Here is a 27,772-nt window from a genome sequence, read left to right as displayed (position 1 = left end):
GTCCACCAGAGTAAATATGGTTATAGCAGCAGTAGCAAGGGAACCATGTGCATTGGAGAGTACTGGTCTGTCTCACCTCTGTTGCGCATAACCTTTTTCTTTTTCTTTTTTGGAGGGGGAAAGGTAAGGCAATTGGGGTTAAGTGACTTGCCCAAGGTCACACAGCTACTAAGTGTGTCAAGTGTCTGAGGTCAGATTTAAACTCAGGTAGTCCTGACTCCAGGGCCTGTGGTCTATTCACTGCACCACCTAGCTGCCCCCATAATCTTTGTTACAATATTAAAATGCCAGGTTCTTTCAGGAGGAGGTCATCATATGATTGGACTTAGCCCCAAATTTGCTATGTGGTCTGGAAGTAAGCTGATAATATAGGTTGGTCGGTCAGTAGGTATATAGATAGAAAAATAGATGATAGAAATAAATGAATACATATTGATAGGTAAATAGAGTAAGTACAGATTTATTAAGCGTTTATCATATGCCAGGTCCTGTGCTAAGCACCGAGGATGCAAATGCAATAAAACAAGACCAATCTTTCCTCTCAAGGAGCTTACTTTTTAGCAGGGGAATATAAAACATGTAGGGGAGCTGGAAGGGGTTTAAGTAGAGGGCATTGTTTTAGGAATTTGATTATATATTGACAAAATATACTTTATTCTGTTAAGTCTGGAAAAGGACTTCAGACCAGGGTATTGAGAAAAAATTATTTCTTAATATTTCTATGTGTTTGTAGGCTTCCATAGTACAAATCCACGTTACACTCATTAGTAACAATGATTTTGACCAAATATCATTGCCCAATAGATCAGATCAAAGGATCTGAATATACTTCTCAAAAGAATTGCAAACTGTTAACAACCATTTGAAAGAATGTTCCTCAAGAATAATCAGAGCTATAGTAAATAATGCCTTGCAAAAATTGGGTGAAAGACCTGGGGTTGTTTAACCCGCTAGAGAAGAGAGGAGAGCCATGAAAGTTGTCTTCAAGTATTTGAAGGGCTATGATGTGGAGGAGTTATTAGGCTTATTCTATTGACTCCAGAGGGCAGAACTCAGGGCAATGAGAAGTTGCAGAGAAGCAGATTTTGAAAAATGTACCTTGGCGGTGAGTTTTTGGTTGGGATTTTGATCCTCATGTAGTACAGCAGGATACTTGGCATCTCCTGAAAGATGAACTTTCCTTATGCTGGTCAGCTTGATTGCCTGTAACTTTTGTGGCACTAATTCTTGGGATAGAGGCTACCCGCTTGTGTTACTCAATAAAAAGCAATTGCCAAATCTGTAGTGGACCCCCTTTCCATCTATTCCTACTTGTTCACTAGATCCTGAGTGCAAAGAGTGGTCCTAGATCCTAGGTATTTTTTAAAAAATTTTATTTTTAATTTGTGAAATAAAACAAGCATTTCCATAACAGAATAAAAAAGATTGTCCATGCACATGAAAATCTATTTTGTATAACTTGCTATTCCTTTTAACAATATAATTTATATTTGACTTACTTATATATCATATATATTTATATATCATATAAATCTATTACAATTCTATATTTATATTTATAATTTATATTTAACTATATAATAAAATTATAATATAATTTTTTCCTTTTTTCTTCCCTCCTCCCTGCCTCCCCACCCTAGAGATAGCTACCATTAGACACAAATATATATATATATATATATATGTATATATATGTAAACATATATATGTAAAATTATTCTATACCTACTTCTATTTGGCAATTCTTACTCTGGGTGCAGATAGCGTCTTCATAGCTCCTTTGTAGTTAGTTTGGGTATTTACACTAATCAAAGTGACCTAGTAGCTCAAAGTTGTTCTTAAAACAATATTGCAGTTACAATATACAATGTTCTCTTGATTCTGCTTATTGCACTCTTCATTATTTCATGCAAATCTATCCATGTTTTTCTTAAATCAGTGATGTTATATATTTGTGCTGTAGTCCCAGTAACCCCATTTATACAATATCACTAGTTGGTAGATGTGAGTAGGCATCTCCATTGCCACCCAGGATTACTGTGTGTTGTGTCTTTTCCCCTATTGCCTTCCTCTACCTTGCGGCAAAAGGCAGTTGAACTAGTCCAGAAGCAATCATATACCTATGGCTGAGAAGAAAGCAGAGGTCAGAAACCTAAGGATGGACTTTCTTACCCAAAAGATGGCAGCAGCCAGGGCAGTCATAGAGTATTGAGAATTCCTGGAGAAATGGTGGCTAGATCCCCTTGTAGTGGCGGAGTGGTAAGCAGCTCTGAACTCCAGGGTTTCCTGGTCTCTTGTGCCCTTTGAAAATCTAGGCTTGTGAAGGAAGTGAGTGGATTTCCTGGGCACTACTAGCCTTGTGGTTTGCCTGTTTAGTGTAACTGTTGACCACTGACATAGTAACAGCCAAGGTAGTTTTGGAATTGTAGCCCTAAGCTCTGCCAACAGCTGACAATTTCATCTTGGCTAGCAGAGTACTCAATCCTTGTGGGGTTTAATGGGAGTTCCTCCCACTCCCTAGGTGGCCTTTACAAATCGTTTAGTGTACTACTGGGGCCCACATTCCTGTAGACGGTCGGTCATTTGAGTATCTTCCTGACATTTTCCTCCCTTCCCCAGTCCATTTTCTGGGAATCCTGCAATTATGCCAATTGTTACAGACTGGGACACCAAAGTGCCCAATTGTATCCACATGTGATGTAGGAGTTCTGCACACAAAGCCAAGGTGATTAGTTCGTGATTTATTAAGACATTTACTTACAAGAGATCCCTGCAGTAGTATATTGTTATGGGCAACAAGCAAATAGGGCGTACTATGGCAGAAGTATACATAAGTATACTATGGCAGAAGTACACAGAAGTTTTGTTCTTAAGCTGTTTATGTATTTTTTTTTTTAAGCATTTGGGGTTAAGTAACTTGCTCAAGGTTACACGCCCAGTTATTTCTGGGTGTGGTGCTAAGTATCTGAGGCTGGATTCAATCCCCAGGTCATCCCAACTCTGGGGCCAGTGTTCTTACTCGCTGTGCTACCTGGCCACCCCTGTTTATGTAATTTTTACCGAAACTGCTTAAGGAGTAATTGGGTTAAAACATGCAGGATATACAGGAGTGTGTAATCAAAATAAGCAGGATCTATAAATGTTCACCCGAGAGAGTTGGCTGCTAGGTACACATAAATATTTGGTCTAATGAAAATATTTATGAGTTTCTTGTTCCTAATTGCATCCATGATCTGTTTAACCCACAGTGCTCCTAACTACATCCATGATCTGCTTAACTCTCACAGAGGTTAAATGACTTGCTCAAGGTCCCACAGCTAGTAAGTGTCAGAGGCCAGATTTGACTTCAGGCCTTCCTGACTCCAGACCTAGCACTCTATCCACTGTGCCACCTAGCTTCTTCAATGTAGTTCTCATCACATCAGTGTCCCTCCCTGCCAAATGTTGTTATTGTTGAGTCATATCTGACTCTTCATGACCCCATTTGGAGTCTTCTTGGCAAAGATATTGGAGTGGTTTGCCATTCCCTTCTCCTGATCATTTTACAGATGAAAGAACTGAGGCAAACAGGGTTAAATGACTTGCCCAGGGTCATACAGCTAGGAAGTATCTGAGGGTGGATTTGAACTCAGGAAGAGGAGTTCACTCCATTAAAAAATGCCTACTTGATCTTCTCCTCCTCGGTTGCTTTTGTATTCTTGTACTCCCTCTGTATGTTTTCCAACCCTCCCTTCTAAGGTGAGAACTATGAGACAGCTAAGCAGGGCAGTATAGAGAGTGCTGGACCTGGAGTCAGAAGATCTGAGTTCAAATCCTGCCTCAGATTCATACTACTTGTGTGATCTTGGGCAAGTCACTAAATCTATGCCTCACTTTCCTTATCTGTAAAATAAGGATAACAATAGTACCTACCTTCCAGGGTTGTTATGAGGATCAAATGATGATATTTTAAAGCACTTTGCAAACCTTAAGGTCTAGTATAAATGCTAGTTATTGTTAGGATTTTGATTATCACATTATTCCTTTGGACTGTAATTCCCATAAATCCATGCTGCTGTACTCTGGAGTTTGGTTATATAAGCATGGGAAAGTAGTGGAAGATAGAGCTGAGAAAATAGGGTGGGACCACAAAGTAGAAGACTTTGAATGACAGACTAAGTACTCCATTATCCAAGGGAGCATGTTTCCAGAGGCACTGGGGAAGAACTAGAAGAAGAAGAGGGGTAGAACGAAGATTTTGGAGTAAAATTTTGGATATTTTTGCTGAGCTCTCCCAATATTCCCCTCTAAACAATTTTTTTAAGTATGTCAAATAGAACTCTAAGCAGCATAAGCAACAAAAGTCAGGGTGAGTCATTTTTCCAGCTCAGGACAGCTTAGAAGGACAGAAATAGAGGTCTGTAGAACTGGGGTTGGGGTAAGACTGGAGGCCACATGGCAATTCCATCGCCTATTATTCAGTTCTGGGTTGCAGTTTCAGGATGGAGAGGAGCTGTGGTTATGAGAGAGCAGGGGTCCTACCTGGGTAAGGACCAGAGTGCAGACAAAGAGAGCAGTGAACACATCTCTTCCTAGAACACCGTTTGGAAACACCAAAATCATAAAGGTTCCCAGAACTAGCTGTGAAAACAGCAAGACATAAAAGCCTAAAGCTTGGAACAGTTACTTGCCCCCTAGAGGTAAAAAGATCCCCCAAAACTGAAAGTCAAGAAATAGACTAGGAAAATGGGCAAACAACAAAAAATATGACCATGAAAAGCTGCTGCAGTACAATCCTCAGAGGAAAAAAAAATGAAGATTGGACACAAACTCAACAAGAATTCCCCAAAGAGCTAAAGAGTTTTTTTTAAAAGGCAAAAAATTATTTTAAAAAGAAAATAAGAGTTATAGAGAAAAAATGGAAAAGGGATGAGAGCTAGGCAAGAAAATTATTAAAAAGAGAATTAATAGTTGGTAAAAGAAGTACAAAAATATTGAAGAAAATAATTCCTTAAAAATTAGAATTGGAGGGGCAGCTATGTGGTGCAGTGAGTAGAGCACTGGTCCTGGAGTCAGGAGGACCTGAGTTCAAATCCAGCCTCAGACACTTAACACAAAAACTAGCTGTGTGACCTTGGGCAAGTCGCTTAACCCCAATTACCCTCCAAAAAGCAAAAATTAAAAAAAAATTTATAATTGGTCAAATGGTGAAAGAGGTACAAAAGTTCATTGAAGAAAGCAACTCCTCAAAAACTAAAATTAATCAAGTGGAAGCTAATGACTCTATGAGACATCAAAAAACAATAAAACAAAATCAAAAGAATGAAAAAAATATAAGAGGTGAAATATCTCATAGGAAAAGAAAAACTGAGCTGGAAAATAGATCCATGAGAGAGAATTTAAGAATTATTAGACTATCTGGAAGCTATGCTCAAAAAAAGAGCTAAGACATCATATTTCAAGAAATTATAAAGAAAAACTGCTCAAATATCTTAGAACCAGAAAAAAATAGAAATTGAAAGAATTTACCAATTACCTCCTGAAAGAGATTCGAAAATAACTCCCAGGAATATTATAGCCAAATTCCAGAGATCCAGACAATGGTTGAACAAGTTATAATATATGATTGTGATGAAATACTATTGTTCTATAAGAAATGATGAAAGCAATGGTTTAAAAAAAAAACCTGGGAAGACTTATATGACCTGATGTAAAGTGAAATTAGCAGAACTAGGAGGACATTGTACACAGCAATAGCAATATTGTAAAATAATCAACTGTGAAAGACTTAGCTACTCGGATCTATAATACAATGATCCACAACAATTTCAAAGGACTCATGATGAAAATGCTATCCACTTCCAAAGAGAAAATCTATAAACTCTGGGTATAAATTGAAGCATTTTTTCCCCCCACTTTATTTTTCTTGCCCTTTTTTTGGGAGGGGGGGGGCGCCAATAGCTAATTAGGAAATGTGTTTTACATGACTTCATCTGTGTAATGGGAGTTACATTTCAAGAAAGTAAATTGATTCTGTATCATTTGATAATTGATTCTATGAACAAATAATTGATTTTGTCTTGCAACTACCTAAGTCATAATTTTTGTCTTTGAACTTAATTCAGAAATTTTGCTGGCCTATAATGAGTTAAAGTTTAGAAATCCAGTTCTCTTGCTAATCACTATTCTTGCCTCAAGAAAATATGTTATCCTTGAGAGATACAGGTGGACACCAGGGAGTGTGTTCTACTATCTTTATACCAAGCTGTCTTTCAAGTATGTCTGGTTTGCTATCCAAAGAAATCTGGTCCACTATCTCTAACCTTCCAGGTGGACTCAAACAATGAATAAGTTTTAGTCACAGGAGGGAAGGAGGGGGTTACTGCTAGCCTTTCATTTTCAATTTTCCACCAGTAGTGTTGTCTTCACCTCCATGGTACTGCCAGCCCTGTAGCTAATTGCATTATTTTCCTCACCTACCCAGTTCTGTTCTTTGTTCTATACTTACAAAAAGGAGCTGAACCTTCTTCACTGTGTCATTGGCCTAATCGAGGTAGCCATTTTGACCCGTTTTGTTAATAGGTTCGTGCTCTGCTAATATAAAGCTTTGAATTTTGCACCTCAGTTTCCCTTTATTAAATTATATTAGGACATATTTCTTGCCTTCTTAGTAGATGGGAGAGGGAATTATGGGTGGGAGAGAATTTGGAACTGGACATAAAAATAAAATAACACTAAAAATAGGAAATAGAAATCATATGAAACTGGACATGAAGTTATGAACTTACCTCCAAACTGTACCCTCTCCCCCTTCCCTTCACCTGATGACTTGTGAAAAAGAAAGAAAAGAAAGAGAAAGAGAAAAATAACATCTGAAAATCTCAGAAAAAGTCTTTAGTCTCAGATCTGGTTTAGACTTAGGTAAACCTGAGTCTAATGTCTAGATGCCTATTTGATAAGAGAAAAGTAGTGTTCAGAACAAATTTAGAAATACCTTTCTTATCTTAGTGTAATGGGTGGATATGCTAGTGAGGGCCCAGTATATTTGGATTTACCTTTACATGTATTTTATAAAGAGCAGGCACAGATATTCTCTTCCTGGCTCTAGTCCAAAACATGGGAGATTGGTGAACCTGCTTCTGCTAATCAGTAGAAGAAGGGCTGGTCCTGTGTGGTGATGAGTCTTCTATTGGTCTCTGAGCCAGAAGGATTGATTACTCAGGATTGGCTGTAACAGAAGGTTTGAACATATAAAAGTTGTTAAAAAAAAATTTGTTCATTTTAAACTCAAATACAAAATGAGAAAAGAGAACATTCCATGTATACAGCAGAACATATGAGAGGATTCAATATAAAACAATAAATTTCCATTTTAAGAAAACCTATGTTTTGCATTTATAATGCACATTGTTTTCAAAGCTACTCAGTTTCCCTTTGCTTCCTTCTAGGTTTTCCTTTGTTCTCCACCATGTACTTTGTATTTTTTTCTCTTTCCTTTCCCTGTCTCCCTCCCTCCTGGGCTAGAATTAAATGCAAATATACATATACATATATATATACACACACACACATACATATATACACACACATATATATGTATGTATATATATATGTATCTATAAACACACACACATACATTTATGTAAGACCATACTGTGCATATTTCTGTTTGTCAGTTCTTCCTCTGGATGTGGATAATATCTTCCTTCATAGGTCCAAGTCTTTCCATGTTTTCCTAAATCAACCTGTTCATCATTTCTTATATCACAACTGTAGTCCATCATAATCATATCCTATTTGAGAGATTGTCTATGAAAGCTTTCCTCCAATTTTTTGCTTTCCTTCTAATCTTGACTACATTAGTTTTATACAAGAAAATTTTAGTTTAAAATAATTGAAATTACCCATTTTATACTTGTAGCGGCAAGCACCTCAGCATCCCCAGGGTGGTTGCCAACACAGGTTCTTAGATCTGCTTTGCTAAAGGAAAGCAACTCAAAATGGGTTAACAAGCTTACTTTAATCAGTCAAACATATATCATTTACCTAATTTAGGGGAAAAAGGTCACCACCCCGAACTTCAGAGTATACAGAAGTTACAAGAATATTTCAACAGACAGGCCTCCAAACTGTCCAAACACTATATGCATACCAAATCACAGTTTCCAGGGAGGGGGGCATCAACATCTGGGTTTTTCAAAGCCAGGGGGCTCTCAACGGCTTCCCAGAGTCTCTCTGGTCAAATTAGACAACACTTCTCAAAGTGAGCCCCCAAACAAAGCCTCACATCAGGGCTTATATAGCCTTCTCCTGGCTCAGAGAATGTAACAACCTTCTTGACTCACTGCCCAATCACAAAGTATCTACTGAAAAACAAACCTCCCACCACAGGCTCCAGGTGCACTTAGCCTAGGGGCAGGGAAGATCTTAAAAATTTACATTCCCATTACAACACTTCCAACAATGTTCTTACCTTATAATATACTTTAAAGTCTGGTATTGATGAATCTCATTTCTTTATTTTTATTTCCTTCAGTTTCTTTGGAATTCTTGACTCTTTGTTCTTCCAAATGAATTTTGTTATTATTTTTTTTCTAACTCAGTAAATTTTTTTTAGTAATTTAATTGAGATGGCATTTAATAAATAAAGTAAAATTGTCTGTTTAAAAAAATATATTGACTTTATCTACCCATGAACAATGGATATTTCTCCATATTTATATCTGACTTTATTTGTATAAAGAATGTTTTATGTTTATATTCATACAGTTCCTGTCTGTTTTGGCAGATAATACACTCAGGTATTTTATATTGTCTAGTTATTTTAAATGATCTAAAACAATATTGAATAATATTGGTGATGTAGTATAGTTTCCCTATTCTCTTTTAATTAAATCTATTTTAGTTTTAACTTTGTCTAAAACCATGATTACTTTCCTCTACGTTTTTGTTTACATAATAAATTCTACTCCAGCTCTTTATTTTATCTCTATGTGTATCTTCTTAAAATTTTGTTTCCTAAAAGTGACATATTGTTGAATTCAGTTTTTTATTCCATTCTGCTATCCATTTTTATTTTATGGGTTAGTTCAACCCATTTACATTATGTTATATATTATATGTTAAATTGTTATGTATTTCTCTTCATCCTAATTTCTCCTCACCATGTATCTTCCCCATTTACCCTATTCCTCCTCACTCATCTAATTTACTTCTACCCACTACCTTGCCCTCCCATTCCTTAATCTACCAACCTTTCTGAGAGTCCCTCTCTTATCCTTTCCCGCCCTCCACCTTAATCTACCTATCTTTCTAAGAGTTTCTCCTTTATCCCCTCCCCCTCCTAGTTCTTAATTTACATACCCTTCTAAAAGTCTCTTCCTTATCCTACCCCCTCACCCTCATTTCTTTCTGATTTTAGAAGACTTTTATACCCTTCTAGATGTACATGTTGTTCTCTCTTTAACCCATTTCTTTATTTTTATTTTTCTTTATTTTGCTTTTTAGAGGGCAATTGGATTTATGTAACTTGCCCAAGGTCACATGGCTAGTTTTTTTGTTTGTGTGTGTTAAGTGTCTGAGGCTGTATCTGAACTCAGGTCCTCCTGACTCCAGGGCCAGCACTCTACTCACTGAGCCACCTAGCCACCCTGCTTCAACCCATTTCTGATGAGTAGGTTTCCAGTATCACCAGTCCTCCCCCTCCACTTGCTTCTTCTGTATCAGTTCTTCCTTTCATGACTTATTTGTATGAGACAATTACTCCTTTTTCTCTCCCTATGCAGTTTTATTTTTTTAGAATCACCCCATCATACACAGCTCAGCTCATCTTTCTTTCAAACTACCCCTATGATGACAGTTACAAGAGTACTGATAACATTTTCTTTTTTTTTTTTTTTCTTTTTGGAGGGCAATTGGGGTTAAGTAACTTGCCCAAGGTTACATGGCTAGTTTTCTGGTGTGGGTGTTACGTGTCTGAGGCCAGAACAGTCTACAGGACTCAGGTCTTCCTGACTCCAGGCTGGTGCTTTACTCACTTCACCACCTAGCCACCCCCCTGATAACATTTTCACATATAAGTAGTAAACAGTTTGATCTTATTACCTTATAATTGGTCTTTAATAAGGTCAAACTGTTTACTACTTATATTTCTCCTGGATCTTATATGTTGAATTTTCTATTAAGTTCTGCCCTTTTTGTCACAAATACCTGAAAGTCTTTCATTTCTTAGAAGTGCATTTTCTTTTTATTCAGGATTATTTCTGGGTAAGTTAACATTAATTATTACCCCAACTTTTTTGCTCTGTGAAATATAGTGTTCTAAGATCTACAGTCTTTCAGTATAATCGCTGCTAGGTCTTGTGTGATCCTGATTGTAGCTCCATGATATTTAAAGTTTTTTTTTCTCATTGTTTGCAATATTTTCTCCTTAACCTGGGAGTTTTTAAACTTGGCTATGTTTTTAAACTTTTTTTTTTTAAGTTTTTAAACTTTTCCTATTAGTTTTCCTCCTGGGATCTCTTTCAGGTAGTGATCAGTGGATTTTACCTTCTTGTTCTAGAACTTCAAGGCAATTTTCCTCAATAATATCTTGTAATATTGTATCAAGATTCTTTTTTTTTAAATGTAACTTTTAGGTAGTCCACTCTCCTTGATATGTTCTCCAGATGAATTTTTCTGATGAGATGTTTCACATTTTCTTTTTTTTTTTTTAATTCTTTGAGAGTTTTTGCTTTATTCTTTTTGGTGTCTTATAACATCATTAGCTTCCCCTTGCCCAATTCTAATTTTCAAGGAGTTATTTTCTTCCCTAAGTTTTTTTCTTTACTTTATTTTTTTTGGAGGGGCAAGGCAGGGCAATTGGGGTTGTGACTTGCCCAAGGTCATATAGCTAGTAAGTGTTAAGTGTCTGAGGCTGGATTTGAACTCAGGTATCTCCTGATTCCAGGGCCCATGCTCTATTCACTGTACCACTTAGCCACCCCTCTTCCCTAAGTTTTTGATTCCCTATTTCTACTTGATTGACTTTCTTTTGGGGCTGCCTCCCAACCCAGCTGCCTGCAGGGCTCGTTGTTTGTTCTTTCAGTGGAACAGACCTGGGGGTGTTTGCACTTCACTCAGGCCAAAACTCTACCCCAGGAAATTGGGTCTTTCCTGGCATCTGCTCTAGTTTTTTTAGAAGGACAAATGCATTACCCCAACTTTTATTTCTGGGGCTCTACATTCCCTCTAAGGGAACCAGGAGTCAAAAAGTATACCTGGAGCCCAGGCATTGTCTTCTCATGTGTTTCACTACTATTATACTTTATCAAACTTTTTATTGCTTCTTTTACATGAGATAATTTATCCCATTCTACCTCTCCCTTTTCTTTCTTCCATTATATTATTCTCAAACCCCCTTAATTTTATTTTTCAGATATTATCCCTTCATATTGAATTCACACCTGTGCCCTTTGTTTATCATCTTCCTATGTAGGAATATAAACAGGTTAACCTTATTAAGTCCCTTATGATTTTCCTTTCCTGTTTACTTTTTTATGATTTTCTTGTTTTGTTTTGTTTTGTTTTGTTTTGTTTTTTGCTGGCCACTGCTGCTGCTGATTCAATCACTCCCAGGGTCTGCTCCTGGTTTGCTGGGTCTGGGGCTATGCTGGTGGGGAGTGTGTTAGACTGTACTCCACTCTCACCCAGGTGTGACAGACCTTTCCTGACTACCTTGCAAGTTGTCTTTGGCATTTGTGGACTAGGAAATATGGAAATTGTCAGAGGTCTGCTCTAGGTTTGCTGGGGTCCGGTCTGCATTGGTGTAACCTGTGCTGGACTGCATTTATCTCTCACCCTGGTGCAACAGACCTTTCCTACCAACCTTCTAAGTTGTCTTGGGTTGGAAATTTGTTTCACTCCATCTTTTTGTGGGTTTTACTGCTTTGGAATTTATTTATAGTAATTTTTAAAAGGGATTTGGAGGAATTTGGGGAGAGCTCAGGCAAGTCATTGCCTGTACTCTGCCATTTTGGCTCTGCCTTCCTCTTCTTTTTTCATTTTAAAACAGCATAAAGTTTGCAATAGGGCAGCTAGGTGGTGCAGTGGATAGAGTGCTGGGTCTAGGGTTGGAAAGACCCAAGTTCAAGTCCAGCCTCAGATACTACCTAGCTGTGTGACTCTGGGCAAGTCACTTAACCCTGTTTCCCTCAGTCTTCTCATCTGTAAAATGATCTGGAGAAGAAAATGGCAGATCACTCCGGGATCTTTGCCATCAAAATCCCAAATACGGTTACAGAGAATAGGATACAACTGAAACCAATTGAACAATGCAATGATTTATAAAATGGCAATGTGTATGAGATATAGGCACATATAATTAAGTAATCTTTATGGAGTCATCTGTGATACACTTGAGTAAGTTATTAAAATCAAGTACTGTTTATTTTGGAAATTACAAGACTTAGCTGGGATGTGGTAAACACTGGAAAGGCCTGGGGACAAACTGCATATCTGTCATCTGTCTCCTTACAGAGAGGTTCATGTCCCTTTCTTGTGACCAGAAGATGAATTCTTTCAATTTCAGTGTGGAGGAATGATGGCCCAGTTTGGTGGAAGGAGGATCCAAGAGGAAGGATCAAATCACGAGTCCCTGAAGCACTGAAGTCTAATTAAATGGTGACGCTCCAAGATCATTTGCAGCCTTGACTTTTTGGCAAAGCCACCAACTGGTCTTTTAAGAAAAGAAACATTACAGACACACACAATCTTCAAAGTAATTTTTGGCTATTATGAAGAAAGGAGAGAAAAGAACATGGGATATAGAGTCAGGAATCCTGAAATAGGATTTAGAACTGGGAAGCTCTTAGGGACCAATTTGTTCTTTCTCATATTACAGATGAGAAAACTGGGGAGAGGTCAAGTGACTCTACTAAGGTCACACAAATAGTAATTAGCAGATTCAAAAATGTTCCTTGACTTCCAAACATGTATTCTTTCCATAGTACCAGCCCTGCCCTCTCTGTGCTCTCTATATATTTTTTCCCCTTTGGAGGGGGGAAGGCAAGGCAATTGATGTTAAGTGACTTACCCAAGGTCACATAGCTAGTGTGTCAAATGTCTGAGGCTGGATTTGAACTCAGGTCCTCCTGATCCCAGGGCTGGTGCTCTAGTCACTGCTCCACCTAATTGCCCCTGTGTTCTATATTTCATAGCTGGATGACCTTGGGCAAGTCATTTTCAATTCTCTGGAACTTAAAATTTGAGGAAAAACCCCCTAACTAATTTTTCCAGTAGAGGCTGTTTCCTTTACCATTCCCAGGAGATAAGTTTCTTTTGGCCATGTTTGTTTGTTCACCACTCACCAGAGTTCAGAAAATCTCCTTTTAAAGGTTTGTTTTTTGTTTTTGTTTGCAAGGGAAGGGTTTTCCTCCTTAGATTGTCCTAGTCACACTTAATGAGGTTTTAATGAGGTATGAATGAGATGAGTCTAAGATGTGTGATCCCTCTATGAAGTGCAAACCTCTTTGATTCAGGTCAAAAAGGATACCTTGTTTGGCTGAGCAAACAAGTTGTTTACACCCAGAAGGCTTGCAACAGCTGGATGATTTTTAGTAGTTTCAGTTGCAGAGCTGATGAACACAGGCTCAGGAGCGCTTGGTGGGGAAGACACCTGGAGTGAGTTGAGGGAGAGAGGATTTGCTCTTTGTCCCTCCTGTCACTGGACAATTGGACCAGTATGAGACGATGCATTCATCTGGGAACAGAGACATCCATATACCTAAGGAAAGGACAGCCACAGATACAGGGAGATAAGTCACTCAAGGGAGGAAACAGTTTCACTGAACTTTTGATATTTCAAGCTTCTATCAGGTCCAAAAACCTTCACGGTAACCAAAAAGCAACATCTTATAACCTCCCATTTCTTGAGTATTTTGTATAAGTAGTATTATCCTCATTTTACAGATGAGAAAACTGAGGACTAAGAGGGGAAAATGATTGGTCCTTTATCACACAACTAGCATTAGGATTCAATATATATAAAATTCTGGCAGCTAGGTGGCACATTGGAGAGAGCGCCAGGCCTAGAGTCACCAACTCATCTTCCTCAGTTCAAATCTGGCCTCAGACACTGACCAGCTGTGTGACCCTGGACAAGTCACTTAACCCTTTTTGCCTCAGTTTCTTTATCTGTAAAATGAAGGAAATGGAAAACTACTCCAGTATTTTTGCCAAGAAAACCCCAAAAGGAGTCCTGAAGAATCGGATAAACTGAACAACAATTAAAGAGCAACAAAAAATACATCCAATTATCCTTATTCCATGTCTCTTTCCACTATACCACGTTGCTCAATATTTGCTTGAAATGGGCTGTTGAAGGACATGTGGTAGATATCAGAGTAATGGAGTATGACATGTACCCAGATAACCTACAATGGTGCCATCCACGAGGAAGATGTTTGGGACCTACACCTAGGGGAACTTGTGCATATGCGGATATTCTGTACTGCCCCACCATGTTCTTTTTCCATTGGTTGTATAGCCAGGATTGTCTGTGTATTTAAGAACGATCTCTTTTTCTCACATTTAAAGGTTTAGGACTCCTTCACCATGGTGTCAGCAGCTGATGCCATATGGTTGAGTGGGAAGGCCCAAGGTTCACATCTCCCCACCCCTTGAGACATGTGGCCCTGAGAAACAGGCTTGGGATTTGGGTCTTATGTCATTCCTTTTTGGTTCTAGATGCAAGGACTGGAGTCTCCAACCAAGGATCTCTAGTTATGGGGATCTCAGAGTCCAAGATTCCAGGCCAGATGGTGAGCAGCCCGACCAGTAGGGAATCCTGGAGGAACAATGGTCCACAATGCTAGCCCAGTGGGGCTTTGACTTTAATTTATTGGAACTGATATATGAACTGAGCTAAGCTGTGAGTCTAATACCTCTCTAGGAGGTTGTGGGAATGGGAAGCGGACATACCCTCAGACTGTTGAAAGTTTTTATGTCTTGTTCTTTCTAGTCTTTGAAGTGTATCACTTTGAAAAAGGCTTATCTACCGCTAAGTGGTTAAATGAAACTGGGGTGCTAGTTAATGGGCCACTATAAATGGGGGAAACGTAATCAGTGGAGGCTTAAGCCAATGGCAGAGAGGCAAGACAGACCCCTCAACCCCCTCTGGGTACTGGACCTCCAGAAGAAGGGTGTAAGGGAGAGGAGTGTAGGGAGCAGCAAAATAGAATGGACCTGACCCCTGAGAAAGGAGGATCAAAGAAACCATGTTAAATAGAATCTGATTTGTTATGATGATTTATGATATGATCTACTGATGATTATTATTACTATCATCTGATTTCTTATGAGGGAGGGACCTCAGAGGTCATCCAGTCCAACTTCCTCATGTTGCAGGTGAGGAAAACAAAGACTTAGGGAATTCAAGTGATTTGCCCAAGAAGATACAGGCAGAAAGAAGCAGAGCTAAAATAAAGTGTGTCATGGGTTCAAGTTCTCTAAGACATTGTGACTCTACATATTCATTCCCTTAACTAGATTGTGATCTCCTAGAAGTCAGGGCAGCTAGGTGGCTGTGTAATGCACAGAATGCCAGGCCTGGAATCAGGAAGACTTACCTTCATGAGTTCAAATCTGGCCTCAGACACTTCCTAGTTCCCTGGGAAAGTCACTTAAACCTGTTTGCTTCAATTTCCTCACCTGTAAATGAGCTGGAGAAGGAAATGGCAAACCACTCCAGTATCTTTGCCAATAAACTCCACACAGGGTCACAAAGAGTCAATCACTGAACAACAAAGAAATCAGGGATTGTGTCATTTTAAAATTCTCTTATCTCCCAAGGACATAGGACCTTACACTTTTTAAATTGTTTATTGAATGGAATTGAATTGAAAAAGGGGGAAAGCAAAAATGATGGAGGGGAGGAGAAAATGAGATGAAAATAGTTGAGAGAAGACTAGAGATTGTAGGGTTTGACCACTGTGGTAAGACCAAACTTTATCCAGGTCTAGACCATTGTAGAGTAGGCTAGTTTTTTCTCTAAAAACTAGAAGTTGTTCCTGAGACTCATTGACAAGGCTGCTAGGTCACCTAAGGGAAATAAGAGACCCATTTACATAGACAGAAAAGTCACCACTTCTTGTCCTGTTGACCAGGTGTTTCTCAATGGAGATACGGGGGCTTGTTTCTATTGTGGACAAGTGGTTTATCCTTGTGGAGAATCCTTTCCATGCTGTGGTTAAACTTTTTTTTTTTTTGCTTTTTGGAGGGGGAAGGCAGGGTAATTGGGGTTAAGTGACTTGCCCAAAGTCACCTGGCTAGTAAGTGTTAAGTGTCTTAATCCAAATTTGCACTCAGGTCCTCCTGACTCCAGGGCCAGTGCTCTATTCACTGCCACCTAGCTGCCCCTAAATTTCACCTTCTTCATGAAACCTTTCCTCATCCCTCTAGTTGTTAGCCCCTTCTCCCTCCTCAAATCATGGTCTATTTACTTACCTATATAAATGTTATATTCCTTTCCCCTTCATCCCTCCCCAGGAGAGTGAAACTCTTTGAGGATGGGGATGGCTTTTTATATTGGCTTTCTTTCCCTAGAGTCTAGAACACTGTTTTTTTACTTTAGAAAGTGCTTTGTGGAAGAATAGATTACAATCAGATGAACCCCGTTTTGTTGTTGTTGTTCAGCTAATTGATCTACAAGCATTTATTGCAATATCTACCTATTGCCAGGTGCTGACCTAGGTTTTGGGAACCAGAGTAATTAAGTGTTGAGAAATTCCTCACCATTAAAACCTCAGTCACAACTCATAAAAGTCTAAAGGTATGGAAGTGTTGAGATTTAATGGGAAGTTTGGTCAGGACTTCCTAGCTCTGTTGTGATTATATGCCCTTAAAATTCCAGTTCCCTCAGATATATTAATGCTAAAAACAAAATAAACCAACCAAGCCAAAAAAAATCTCAGCACCAAAAACAAAACCCAGGACGTAAACAAAAGCCAATAATAATTTCTTATATTAGTACACAGATCAGAGCACTCCCATACCCTAGGTACCTGTGGACCCCCTCCCCCCATCAAAGTAGGTGCACAATTTTACCCCTTAAAAAAGTTTATTTCAGTTCATTAAGGTAATTAAAGTGAAATAAGGTCCACCTGCAACTTCCGGAAAGGCAGAGAGACTGGTCCCAGGGAGCTTGAGCACCCAGAGCAAGGACGCAAACTCTTAGAAAGGCAGAACTCGTTAAACACGGAATGGCCGACTTGGAAGAGGCCCTTTGAGACCGGTTCGTCTAATCCTCTCCTTTTACTGGGGAGACAGGTTCGAAAAGTGACTTGGCCAGCCCATGATGAAGCTCTCGTTTGTTGTGCCAAGGCGCGGAGCTATCCCATTTCCATTCCAGGGGCTGCCTCACCTCTCCCTGCTGTCACCCAGGCTTAAAGCAGGCATCTCCGTGAAGGTGAGGTCCCAAAGTCTTCACAGGAGTTTCCTGGGCAGCTGCAGCAGCTGGCCCCGCCCTCTCCGCGCTCCGGCACCGCCCCGACAGGTGTGCTTAGATCTTAAAAGGACGGGGCTGCCCACTAGTGCCCAAGGTATGTAAACTGGGCTTCCCCCATGACCCAGCCAGAGACCACAGGCTAGCGCTCTAGTTAGTTTATCCTCCTCACCTTCCCTAACAGCCATGGGCAACAGGATCACCCGGGGAAACTTCGAGTGGGTTTACACCGATCAGCCCCACACCCAGCGACGCAAGGAGATCTTGGGTAGGTACCTGGCTGGCCAAAGAGGGTCGGTCTCCCCGCTGAGCCAGGGCCGGGGGGGGGGGGTGGCCGAGAGGGGACACACACGGCGAGTGAAATGTTCCAACAGGTCCTCAGGGGGAAAAAAATCACTGGCAGGGTCGGGGGATAGCGGTGACAGGACGCTGGTGATGCCTGCAAGAGACATTTAGTGGGTGGGCAGAGCGTTGCGCAAGTGAAGACCTAGAGCCTGAAGCGGTGTCAGGATGGACCTGGGCAAGTTTCACTGCGCGATTTCGGTTGCTCGTTTCTCTCAGCCTTGGTTTCCCTATCTATAAAATGAAAGGGTTGGACTAGATAATTTCTAGAGTCCCTTCTAGCTAAGGGTCCTCTGAATCGAAGTTGCTAGCTGAGGTCCTTCATCCCCCTTTCCCAGCGGCTGTAAAATCTCTCTGTCTCTGTGTCTCTGTCTCTGTCTCTCTCCCCTCCCCCCACTCTCTCTGTCTCTCTCTCTCCCCCTTCCCCACTCTCTCGCTCCCTTCACCCTCACCCCCACCCCCACCCCCACCCACTGGGACAGGACAGGACAGGACGGAAAGTGAGGGGAACTAAAAGCAGAATCCTGGTAATCTTTTCTTCTTTCCCTTCCCTGCCCCACCCCAACTCCTGAGCTGATGATGCTGGCTGGCAGTCACTGGGTCGGTCATCCTTGCCCACCACCCTTTTTCACTGCGTAAGGGTAGCAGTGGGTAGTGGGAGCCCTACTCACTCCCTCCAGGTCATCGGACCTTGGGCCACAAGAGGCTAGGGAAGGACAGGAAAGTCCCAGTCGGCTCCGATTTTCACCACTCAGGGCTCAGGGCTAAGGCAAGGAATCAGCCAGTGCTACCGGGGAGACTTTAGGGAAGTGACTTGTCATCGGTGTGTCACCAAGACAAGGGCTGTACGCCAGTGACTTTTTGTATTTCTGTCCTCTTTGTCTCTTGTTGGAGACCGGGAAGGGTTTGGGGTCAGTTTGCGGAGAGGTCTAAGGCAGCATCTCTTGCTTATTGGAACCTTAAGGTTAGAGCCCCCTGGGTCAGTGTGTTTCAGTAGGGTGGTGGTGAATAGACTGTGTGGGTTCAGGACACTGTGCTTGTGTGTTTGTGTTTTTATGTGTGGGTGCATTTGAAAGGACTGTGTGGGTCTGTGACTCTAGTGTGTAGGGGTGGGAGCAAGGCACCAGGTGGGTCTGGATTTTTTTATAACAGTGTATAAAGGGTCTGGGGGAGCTATGTGTGTTTCCCCTGTCCCTCCCCTTCTTTGCCACCTCCTGCCTCCTACAGTACCAAATTCACTCTGATCTGTAAACACATGGGAGAACAATGGCCAGAAACTGGCAAGAATAGGAAAACTTAAAACACATCCTTATTATTTAAAAAATTTTTTTGAAAGGTTTTCATGGGTGTGTTTGCTTGGAGAGGGTGAGGAAGTACAGCCTCTAGGGTATTTTTGCCTCTAACATTTGAAGAAATTGTCTAGAACTGAAGTAAAGCCATTCTTTGGGACCCTTTGTCTCCTCTGCTTGCCAAAGCAGTTGAAAGAAGAAATCTTTTAATAAGATGCCCAAGAATTGATATTTAGGTGATATGACGTCAGTTCTACTGCATGCTAGTTTTGTGAAAACATTGTTTCTTTGTAACTGTTGCCTTCAAACAAAATCATAGTGTTTTATATTTAGAGTTCTTAGTAACCTTTTGATCTCATTTTGGGTGTTTATTTTAATTATATAATAATGGTGCCTGATATATTGCTTTAAGGTTTACAAAGTCCTTCCTCTCAGCAACTCTGTGAGGTAGGCGATAGTTCAGATATACTTATCTCCATCTTACAGAAGAAGAAACTGAATTTCAGAAAATTTCAATACTCTTTTACTTACAATTACACATCTACTAAGCATCAGAACTAGGATGAAGTTTTCCTGATTCCAACACTCCAGTATTTCCAGGACATCACTTATAAGTCTTTTCAAATTAAGATGTTTTTTTTTTTTTCCTAAATGAACAAAATCAATTTTCTTTTCCTTCCCGTGTCAATCACTGGAAAAACCAAAAAATTCTTGTAACACATATGCAGAGTCAAGCAAAACAAATTCCTGGATTGGCCATATCCCAAAACACGTGTCTTATTCTGCATTGTGAATCTATTTGCCCCTCTGTTAGAAGACAGGTGGCATGCTTCATCCTTGCTCCACTGGCATCACGATCGGTCATCATGTTGATCAGAATTCTTAAGTTTCTTGAAGTTTGTTTTTACAGTGTTTTTGTTATTATACAAGTTATTCTCCCTTCATTCTATATCAGTTCACGTCTTCCCAAGTTTCATTTATATTGTCCCTTTTATCATTTCTGTTACATTCACATGCCATAATTTGTTCAGCCATTGCCCGATTGATGGGGACTCCTTAGTTTTCAGTCTTTGCTACTACAAGGAGAGCTGTTATAAATGTTTTGCTTTTATAAATATTTTTGTACATATGGGTCCTTTCCCTCTTTGATCTCTTTGAGGTGTAGGTCTAGTAGCCGTGTTACTAGGAAGGGTAGCTAGATGGCGCAGTGAGAGGAGTACTAGACCTGGAGTTGGGAAGACTCATCCGCCCTCAGATACTCACTAGCTCTGTGACTCTGGGCAAGTCACTTAGCCTTGTTTACCTCAGTTTCCTCATCTGTAAAATGGAGAAACTGCAGTGTCTTTGCCAAGAGAACCACAAATGGGGTCACGAAGAGTTAGAAACAACTAAACAAGAAATATTACTGGGGCAGAGGTGGTTTAGTGACTTTTTGGACATAGTTCCAGATTGTTTTCCAGAATGGCTGTACCAACTCATAGCCCTGCCAATAGTGCATCAATATGCCTCTTTTCCAGTGGCACCTTGAAATATGTCATTTTCCTTTCTTGTCAACTTTGTTAATCTGATGAGTGTGAGGTGGAACTGCATTTCTCTAATATTAGTGATTTGGAACATTTTCATGTAACTATTGATAGCTTTGGATTTCTTCCTTTATAAAGTCTTCATGTCTCTTCATTATTTATAATTTGAGGAATGGCTATCTTTAAGTACCAACTAAAATCCTGCCCTCTACAGGAAGCCTTCCTCAATCCCTCTTAATTCCAGCTCCTTCTCTTTGTTAATTATCTACCATTTATCCTGTATGTAGCTTGCTTTTTATGTATCTCTTTGCATGCTGTGCTTCCAAGTAGATTATACATTCCTTGAGGGTGGAGATTGTGTTTTGACTCATTTTGCATCACCAGAGCCTAGTTCAGTTCATAGCACATAGCAGGTAGTTACTAAATGTTTGTTTCTTATAAACTTTAATCAGTTCCCTATATATCTGGGAAATAAGACCTTCATAAGAGAAAGTTGCTACAAAGATTTCCCTTCACAGTTAACTGCTTTCCCTTCCAATTTTTAGCATTGATTTTATTTGTGCAGTGACTTCCTAATTTTATGTAATCAAAATTATTGATTTTATCTTTTGTGGTCCTCTCACCCCTTGTTTGGTTACGAACTCTTCTCCTATCCATAGGTCAAAAGGTAATTTCTTCCTTGTACTTCTAATTTGTTTATGATCTCACTTTTTATGTCTAATTCATGTACCCATTTGGAGCTTATCTGACACCATTTAAAAAGTAACATACATCTGTGTTCTGCCCCTTTCCACTCTCTACCAGAGGGTGCTTTTCTCTTCCATTCATTTTGCAAGAGCTGTAATCACTTAGTATTTGCAAGAACCTGTGCTTCAGATGATAGATACATAAGATTGGGTTTCTGTCCTTATGAAGCTCACACTCTGGCAGGGGAGACAAGATATTCTGAAATATAAAGCAAAAATCGAACAATCATGCAGAAAATAGGCATGGACTGTGTATTTTTTTTTTGTCTTTTTTTTTGGAGGGGGGAGGGCAATTGGGGTTAAATGACTTGCCCCAAATCACACAGCTATTAAGTGTTAAGTGTCTGAGGCCGGATTTGAACTCTGGTCCTTCTGACTCCAGGTTTTACTGTGCTACCTCGCTGCCCCCATGGACTGTGTATTCTGAGAGTTCAGAGGAGAGATAGATGACTTCTGGCTGGGGGAACTAGGAGAGGCTTCACAGAAGATGAGGTATTTGAGTCATCCTGGAAGGATGGGAAGAATTTCAACAAGTGGCTGTGATCAGGCATTTTAAGTATAGTGGATAGCATGAGTAAAGACATAGGAGTACATGGGATGAGTTTGCAAGGTAGCTACTAGACTAGTTTACCTGAAGTAGAGAAGGTATGAATGGCAGGTAAGTGAAGCAAGCCTAGTTGAATCAGATTGTGGAGCCAGAGGGGCCTTGAATACTAGAATAAAGTATTTGTACTCAGGAGGCAATCATCATGGGTGTGTTTTGAGGAGAGTGTGATGTGGTCAATGTATTTTAGGAATCTGGCTCCAGTAGTATGGGTAGGATATATCTGAGACAGGGAGACTGAATAGTAAACTATTATAATAATTCTGGAATTAGCTGATGAAAGCTTGGCCAAGGTGGTAGTGGGGAGAGTAAAAGAGATACTGAACAAAAGATTGCTAGAACACTGGGCTGGGATTCTAGAGGTCCTTAGAGATTAGTCCCTAGTCATGGCTTTGCCTCCAACTTGTTTTGGGCAAGTCATTTCCAACCCTGAGCTTCAGTTCCCTTGTCTTTTATATGAGAAGGCGAGTTTAGGCCAGTGTTCCCCAAACTTAGTTCCACAGAGATTTGCTATTCACTATGAGTTGAGTAGGATTTCCATGAGAACATTTAAATGCTAGTACTATTTCCTATCCTTAAATATGAAATTATGTAAGATATCATATCTAATATCAATTGATTCCATAATATATGGTGAAGTGATGGTACAGGAGGTAGTGTTCTCCAAAGAAAAAGGTTATAAATTGATCAAATGACATTATTTCAATTCAAAATATAATTTATTAGGCTTGGGTATTTGGGACTTTAAGGTGACTTTAGTTATTTGTTGGGGCAACCTTATATAGGAATATTTTTCTAATAATTATATAAAACATATTTGTGCAGGCTTTTTTTTTTTTAAATGAAAGAGGCTTATTTTCTTTCCATTTTTTGTTCCAAATTTTCTCTTTTATTTTACATAGGGTTCCATAACCATATAGCCTCCTGGGGCAGTGAGGTGGCACACTGCATAGAGCACTGGGCTAAGAATCAGAAAGACTCATCTTTGTGAGTTTAGATCTGGCCTCTGACACTTGCTAGCTGTGTGACCTTGTGCAGGGAAGTCACTTAACTCTGTTTGCCTCTGTTTCCTCATCTGTAAAAAGAGCTGGAGAAGGACATGGCAAACCACTCTAGTATTTTTGCAAAGAAAATCCCATGTGGGGTCACAAAGAGTAGGACACAATTGAACAACAAAATATCATCTCAGGCTAGCATTTTGGGTCTTATGAATGTCATTCAAGCTAAAAAAAATTTATGGCATAATTTATTTGAGAAATGCTTGCCTTGACCTCTTCCAGGTCTCATTTTATGGTCATAATCATACCTGTTACCAAGCAACTTAGGTCCTAAGGCCCTGGATTTAGGTCGTGAGAGTGCTTACGGTCTATGGTGAGCAGAAACGTGATGTGAAAGGTAATGGAGAAGTACAAATGTTTTCATCAGTTAATTGCTGGACTAGTTGTTGTTGTTCAGTCATTTTTCAGTTGTTTCTGACTCTTTGTGACCCCATTTGGGGTTTTCTTGGCAAAGATACTGGAGTGGTTTGCCATTTCCTTCTGCAGCTCATTTGACAGATGAGGAAACAGAGGCAAACAGGGTTAAGTAAGTGACTTGCCCAGGGTCACACAGCTAGTAAGTGTCTGAGGCTGGATTTGCAGACCTGGTGCTCTGTCCACTGTACCACCCAACTGCTGGGCTAGTATTGCAAGTCAACTGTAGTGGGAGAACTTGTTGGCCATATTGTCACCAGTCATTTCTGAGAACTCTCGGTGTGCTGACAAAATAAACATTGATCATAGAACCAATGAATTTCAGAGTTAGGAAAGTCTTTAAAGATTTTCCAGTACAATCTCATCACAGATAGTTCTAGAAAAAAAAAAGGTCCTCAAAGACAGAGATACTATTTCCTTACCCTTTATCATTTCTGGATGATTTGGAGTAAGTAGTGATAAGACCCTTTTTAAAGATTGTAAATTTAATCCTGTAGCAACGGGAACTTGGGAACACTTATTCAGTCTGACTATTTACCCTTGCTCCCTCGAGACAAATCTCTGTGCTATTTCTAATATGTAGTTTGCTTTTTTAAAAATTTCAACTTTTTTTCTGCCTTCACACATTGAATACCTTCTCCTTTCCACCAGACTTCCCCCTTTTAAAACATGCCTCAATTAAAGCATATTTTTTCAATTTATCTTTTTTTGCAACATGTCTGGCATAGAAATATATTTTATATAATTTCACATGTATAATGAATATCATATTGTTTAGTTTCTCAAAGGCTGCAGGAGGAAAATAATTTGGAACTCAGAATTTAAAAATGGTAAAAAAAAAAACTTAAAAAATTCTGAAATAAAGTAAAATATAAAAAAATAAAATATCTTTGGCATGTACAAAAAATCATTTTGATAAGCTTTAAAAAAAAAATCTGCTGTAGAACTTGCCTTTCCAGGCACCTGTAGTGCTTTTTAAAAAAATAAGATTGTTATAAAGTTCAAATGAAATGATATATTCAATGTACTTTGCAAAGTATTATTATTCATAATTATTGTGATTGTTGTTATTATTGCCCCCACTTTTCCTCATGTTTTGTTTTTAGTTCAAAGGTGAATATTGTTGAGAAAAATAAGTATCTGGGGGAGAATACAAGACAGGATGAAGCAATATTTGTTGTTTTAGGCATCACGTTGGAGGGATATTCGTGATGTAGATAGAACCCCTAGAATATTTGGATGCAAGAGGTAGAAGAGATTGTAGAGATCTTCCAGTCCCCAACCTTTTCTTCTTTCCTTCTCCTGCCATTTATCAAGCACTTGCTAGGGACTCCAAGGTAGTAAGTAAAGCTATTCAAATCATTGTCTTGTGATTCAGGTTCACCGATCTTTTTCTCTGATCTAGAAAGTAAAGGTGGTACTAGGTCGTAGAGGGCTTTCAATGCCAGGAAAAGAAGTACAAACGACTTATTCATTTTACAAACCGAGGGCTAGAGACGAGACTCAAGGAAGCAAGGTCAATTATCAGCAAATTAGTGGCGGAGCTTAGGCTAGAATCCGTGTATTCTTTTGTCTTCACCCTGCTGCTTTTTCCACTATTTTGGGTGGTAGTAGTGAACCATTTGTTAACTTCTCTGAAAGGACACTAATCAAGATCTCGAATTTGGAGTGGTACTCACTAAAGATAAAATGTCTGAGAATCCAAAATAAGAGAAACACTTCAAAAGCCCCCTTGCTTCTTATCTTGCTTTGTATTTGTTGTTGAAATTTAAAAGAGAATTGAGTCAGAGTGATGTCACATCATGGGCACGGAACAGAAAAGGGGAGAACAACTGGCCCCTTCCATGCTGTACAGTCTGTCTCCAGTCCCCAAATAGGCTGCGTTCCAAGATTGTTTTAGGGAATGCACCTTTTGGAACTTGGAACGCCTTTCCTTACAGAGACAATGTAAGAGGGAGGTCTACTTCCAGACTAGCCTCAAAAGCCAATTTAAATCGAACACACACACACACACACACACACACACACACAAACACACAAATTTGAAATATAACTAAACTAGGAAAAAAAAATATATAAAGCAATTCTTCCACTATGCTAGTGACTAACCCAAACAGGGGAAAAAATTGCATTGCTGACCTTGAAATTCAAGGATTTCCACAGTGTGGTTACTAGACTGTAACCTTTGTGAGTTCGGGAACTGTTTTCTCTTTGGCATCATTGAGCACAATACTCAGCATACAGGAGAACTTGATTTGTTGGAATGGATGAATGATTCCACTCCAGTTCTCCAGATTTAATTTGTGCTGTGTTGGAAAGAACTTGAGTCCTGGAGTCAGAAGATCTAGGTTTGATTCTTGCATGTGCTGTTAGTTGTGTGTCCTTGGACAAATTATTCAACATCTTTGAGCCCATTTCCTTCTGTGATATGAGGAGTTTGGATTAGATGATCCCTAAAATCCCTTTAAGATCTAAGCTCTGATTTTATATGATTTCCCCATGGGTACTTTTAGTGTCAGCCAAACTAGATTGCTCTATCAGCCATGCTCCTCTTTCCCCTTCCTGTTTCTGCCCATCTACTTACGTACCCTAGCAGTAATTGATGTGGCCTGAAGTCTCCCCCTTCCCTCAAGCCACCTCTTCCAAGAAGCTTTCTCAGACCATCTGTAACAGCAAGCCCCCTAGCATACCCAGGAAGGCTGCTGGCACAGGTTCTTTGATCTGCTTTTCTAAAGGAAAGCAACTCAGAATGGGTTAATCTTACTTTAATCAAACATATATAAATCTCATTCACTTAGTTCAGGGGAAAAAGTCAGCAACCTGAACTTCAGAAAATACAAACAAATTATAAGCAGACAAAAAATATAGAGAAAATAACACAATTCAACAGACCAACAGACAGGACTTCTAACTGTCTGACCATTACATATATACAGCGCTAGTTACCAGAGAGAGAAGCACCAACATTTGTGTTTTCAAAGCTGGGGGGCTCAATGACTGCCCAGTCTCATCTGACCAAATCACACAACTCTTCCCATAAGTGAGCCCCAAAGCAAAATATCACCTCAGGGTCAGAGGACAAAGCAAACTTCATGACCCACTGCCTAATTACAAAGCAACAAGATGTGGGCCTTTCTGAAAAACAAGCCTCCCCTAAGCAAGCTTCTCTTGATGGGTTCCAAGTGAGGCCTGTTAAGGGGCAGGGAAGATCTTCAAATTCTCTTACCATTACACCATATTTCCTTTTCTCTCCCTCCCATTTCCCCATGAAAGTGCCTTAAATTTCTCATAGTACTTTTTGATCTCTCTTTTGCACTTATTTTACTGTCTCTTGTATCACAGAGCACCATAAGGTGCACTCCCAAAAGAAATCTTGGAACATAGCCTGTTTGGGGGCTGGAGACAGCCTGTGCAGCATGGAAGGGGCCAAGTGTGCTCCCTTCTCTGTTCCATGCCCATAATGTGACATCTCTTGTATTCCCACCCCACGGTGGGAAGGACCCTCTTCATGTGTTTAGATTAGAAACTCCCTGAAAACATTCTGTTCCTATCTTCCTATCACATGGCAAAATTAATGTTTGCTGAATAAAATTAAACATAACTTATTTTTGTCCTGAGTAGGAAAAGCAGATTTAATTAGATGACCAAAGGGACATGAAGACTTGTGTGGAATCTGGAAGGGATCATAGCATCATGTAGAAAGGAACTTAGAGGCTGTCAAATCCCACTTCCTTATTTTACAGATGAGGAAACTGAGGCACAGAGAGATTAAGTGGTTGAATGGGATCATAAAGCTAGTAAGTGTTTGAGATTGAATCTGAACTTACTTTCTTCATGATTTGAGGTCCAGGGCTCTATACATCCAATATGTCACCTACCTGCCTAACAGAAAATCCCCCAAGGCTCAAGTAAAATAACTTGCCCAGGGTAATGCACCTGCTAATTGTCAGAGAACAGTGACCTTTTTATTAAAAAAAAATTAAGGGGCAGCTAGGTGGTACAGAGAATAGAGCACTGACCCTGGAGTCAGGAGGACCTGAGTTCAAATCTGACCTCAGACACTTGACACACTAGCCATGTGACCTTGGGCAAGTCACTTAACCCCAATTGCCTTGCCCTCCCCCCTCCAAAAAGCAAAAAAAAAAAAAGTAAGTTTAGTTTTATTTCTAGACTTTAGATCTTTCTTTTCTTTGATGGAGATAACACTACTAATACATCACTAACCACTTAGTAACAGGGTCGGGATCAAATAGAATTGAGAAATTTTCTGTTTTGTTTTGTTTCTTGAGGTGATAGCACAAAAGTAGGAAAATAAAAGGGGGAGGAGAAAAAGGGGTT

At 39.7% G+C, this 27,772-nt stretch overlaps 1 protein-coding gene and 1 long non-coding RNA gene across 4 annotated transcripts in view; one reads left to right on the top strand and one right to left on the bottom strand.

The window, feature by feature from the left end:
* Nucleotides 1-12,379: 12,379 nt before the first annotated feature.
* On the bottom strand, nt 12,380-17,256 carry LOC138173833 (uncharacterized). The gene is made up of 2 exons (XR_011171546.1): nt 17,118-17,256; nt 12,380-13,741 (listed from the first exon to the last, which is right to left on the bottom strand). It is a non-coding gene; the product is annotated as an uncharacterized lncRNA (long non-coding RNA).
* A 52-nt stretch (nt 17,257-17,308) lies between these two features.
* LOC138173830 (sphingolipid delta(4)-desaturase/C4-monooxygenase DES2-like) overlaps nt 17,309-27,772 on the top strand; it is a 72,765-nt gene continuing 62,301 nt past the window's right edge. Inside the window, exon 1 of one of the 3 annotated variants that reach the window (XM_069103924.1) lies at nt 17,309-17,555. In XM_069103924.1, coding sequence (XP_068960025.1) covers nt 17,309-17,555 — 247 coding nt within the window. Of the gene's footprint in view, nt 17,727-27,772 lie in introns of all 3 variants that reach the window. The other 2 variants (XM_069103926.1, XM_069103925.1) reach the window with 2 other exon arrangements.

The sequence above is a fragment of the Petaurus breviceps genome, unplaced genomic scaffold (assembly GCF_028583685.1).
Source record: "Petaurus breviceps papuanus isolate PSGF00001 unplaced genomic scaffold, PetGlider_PUasm1.0 65, whole genome shotgun sequence".
Taxonomy (NCBI): domain Eukaryota; kingdom Metazoa; phylum Chordata; class Mammalia; order Diprotodontia; family Petauridae; genus Petaurus; species Petaurus breviceps.
Note: the sequence above shows the minus strand (reverse complement) of the source record. Positions and strands in the feature narration are given on the sequence as shown.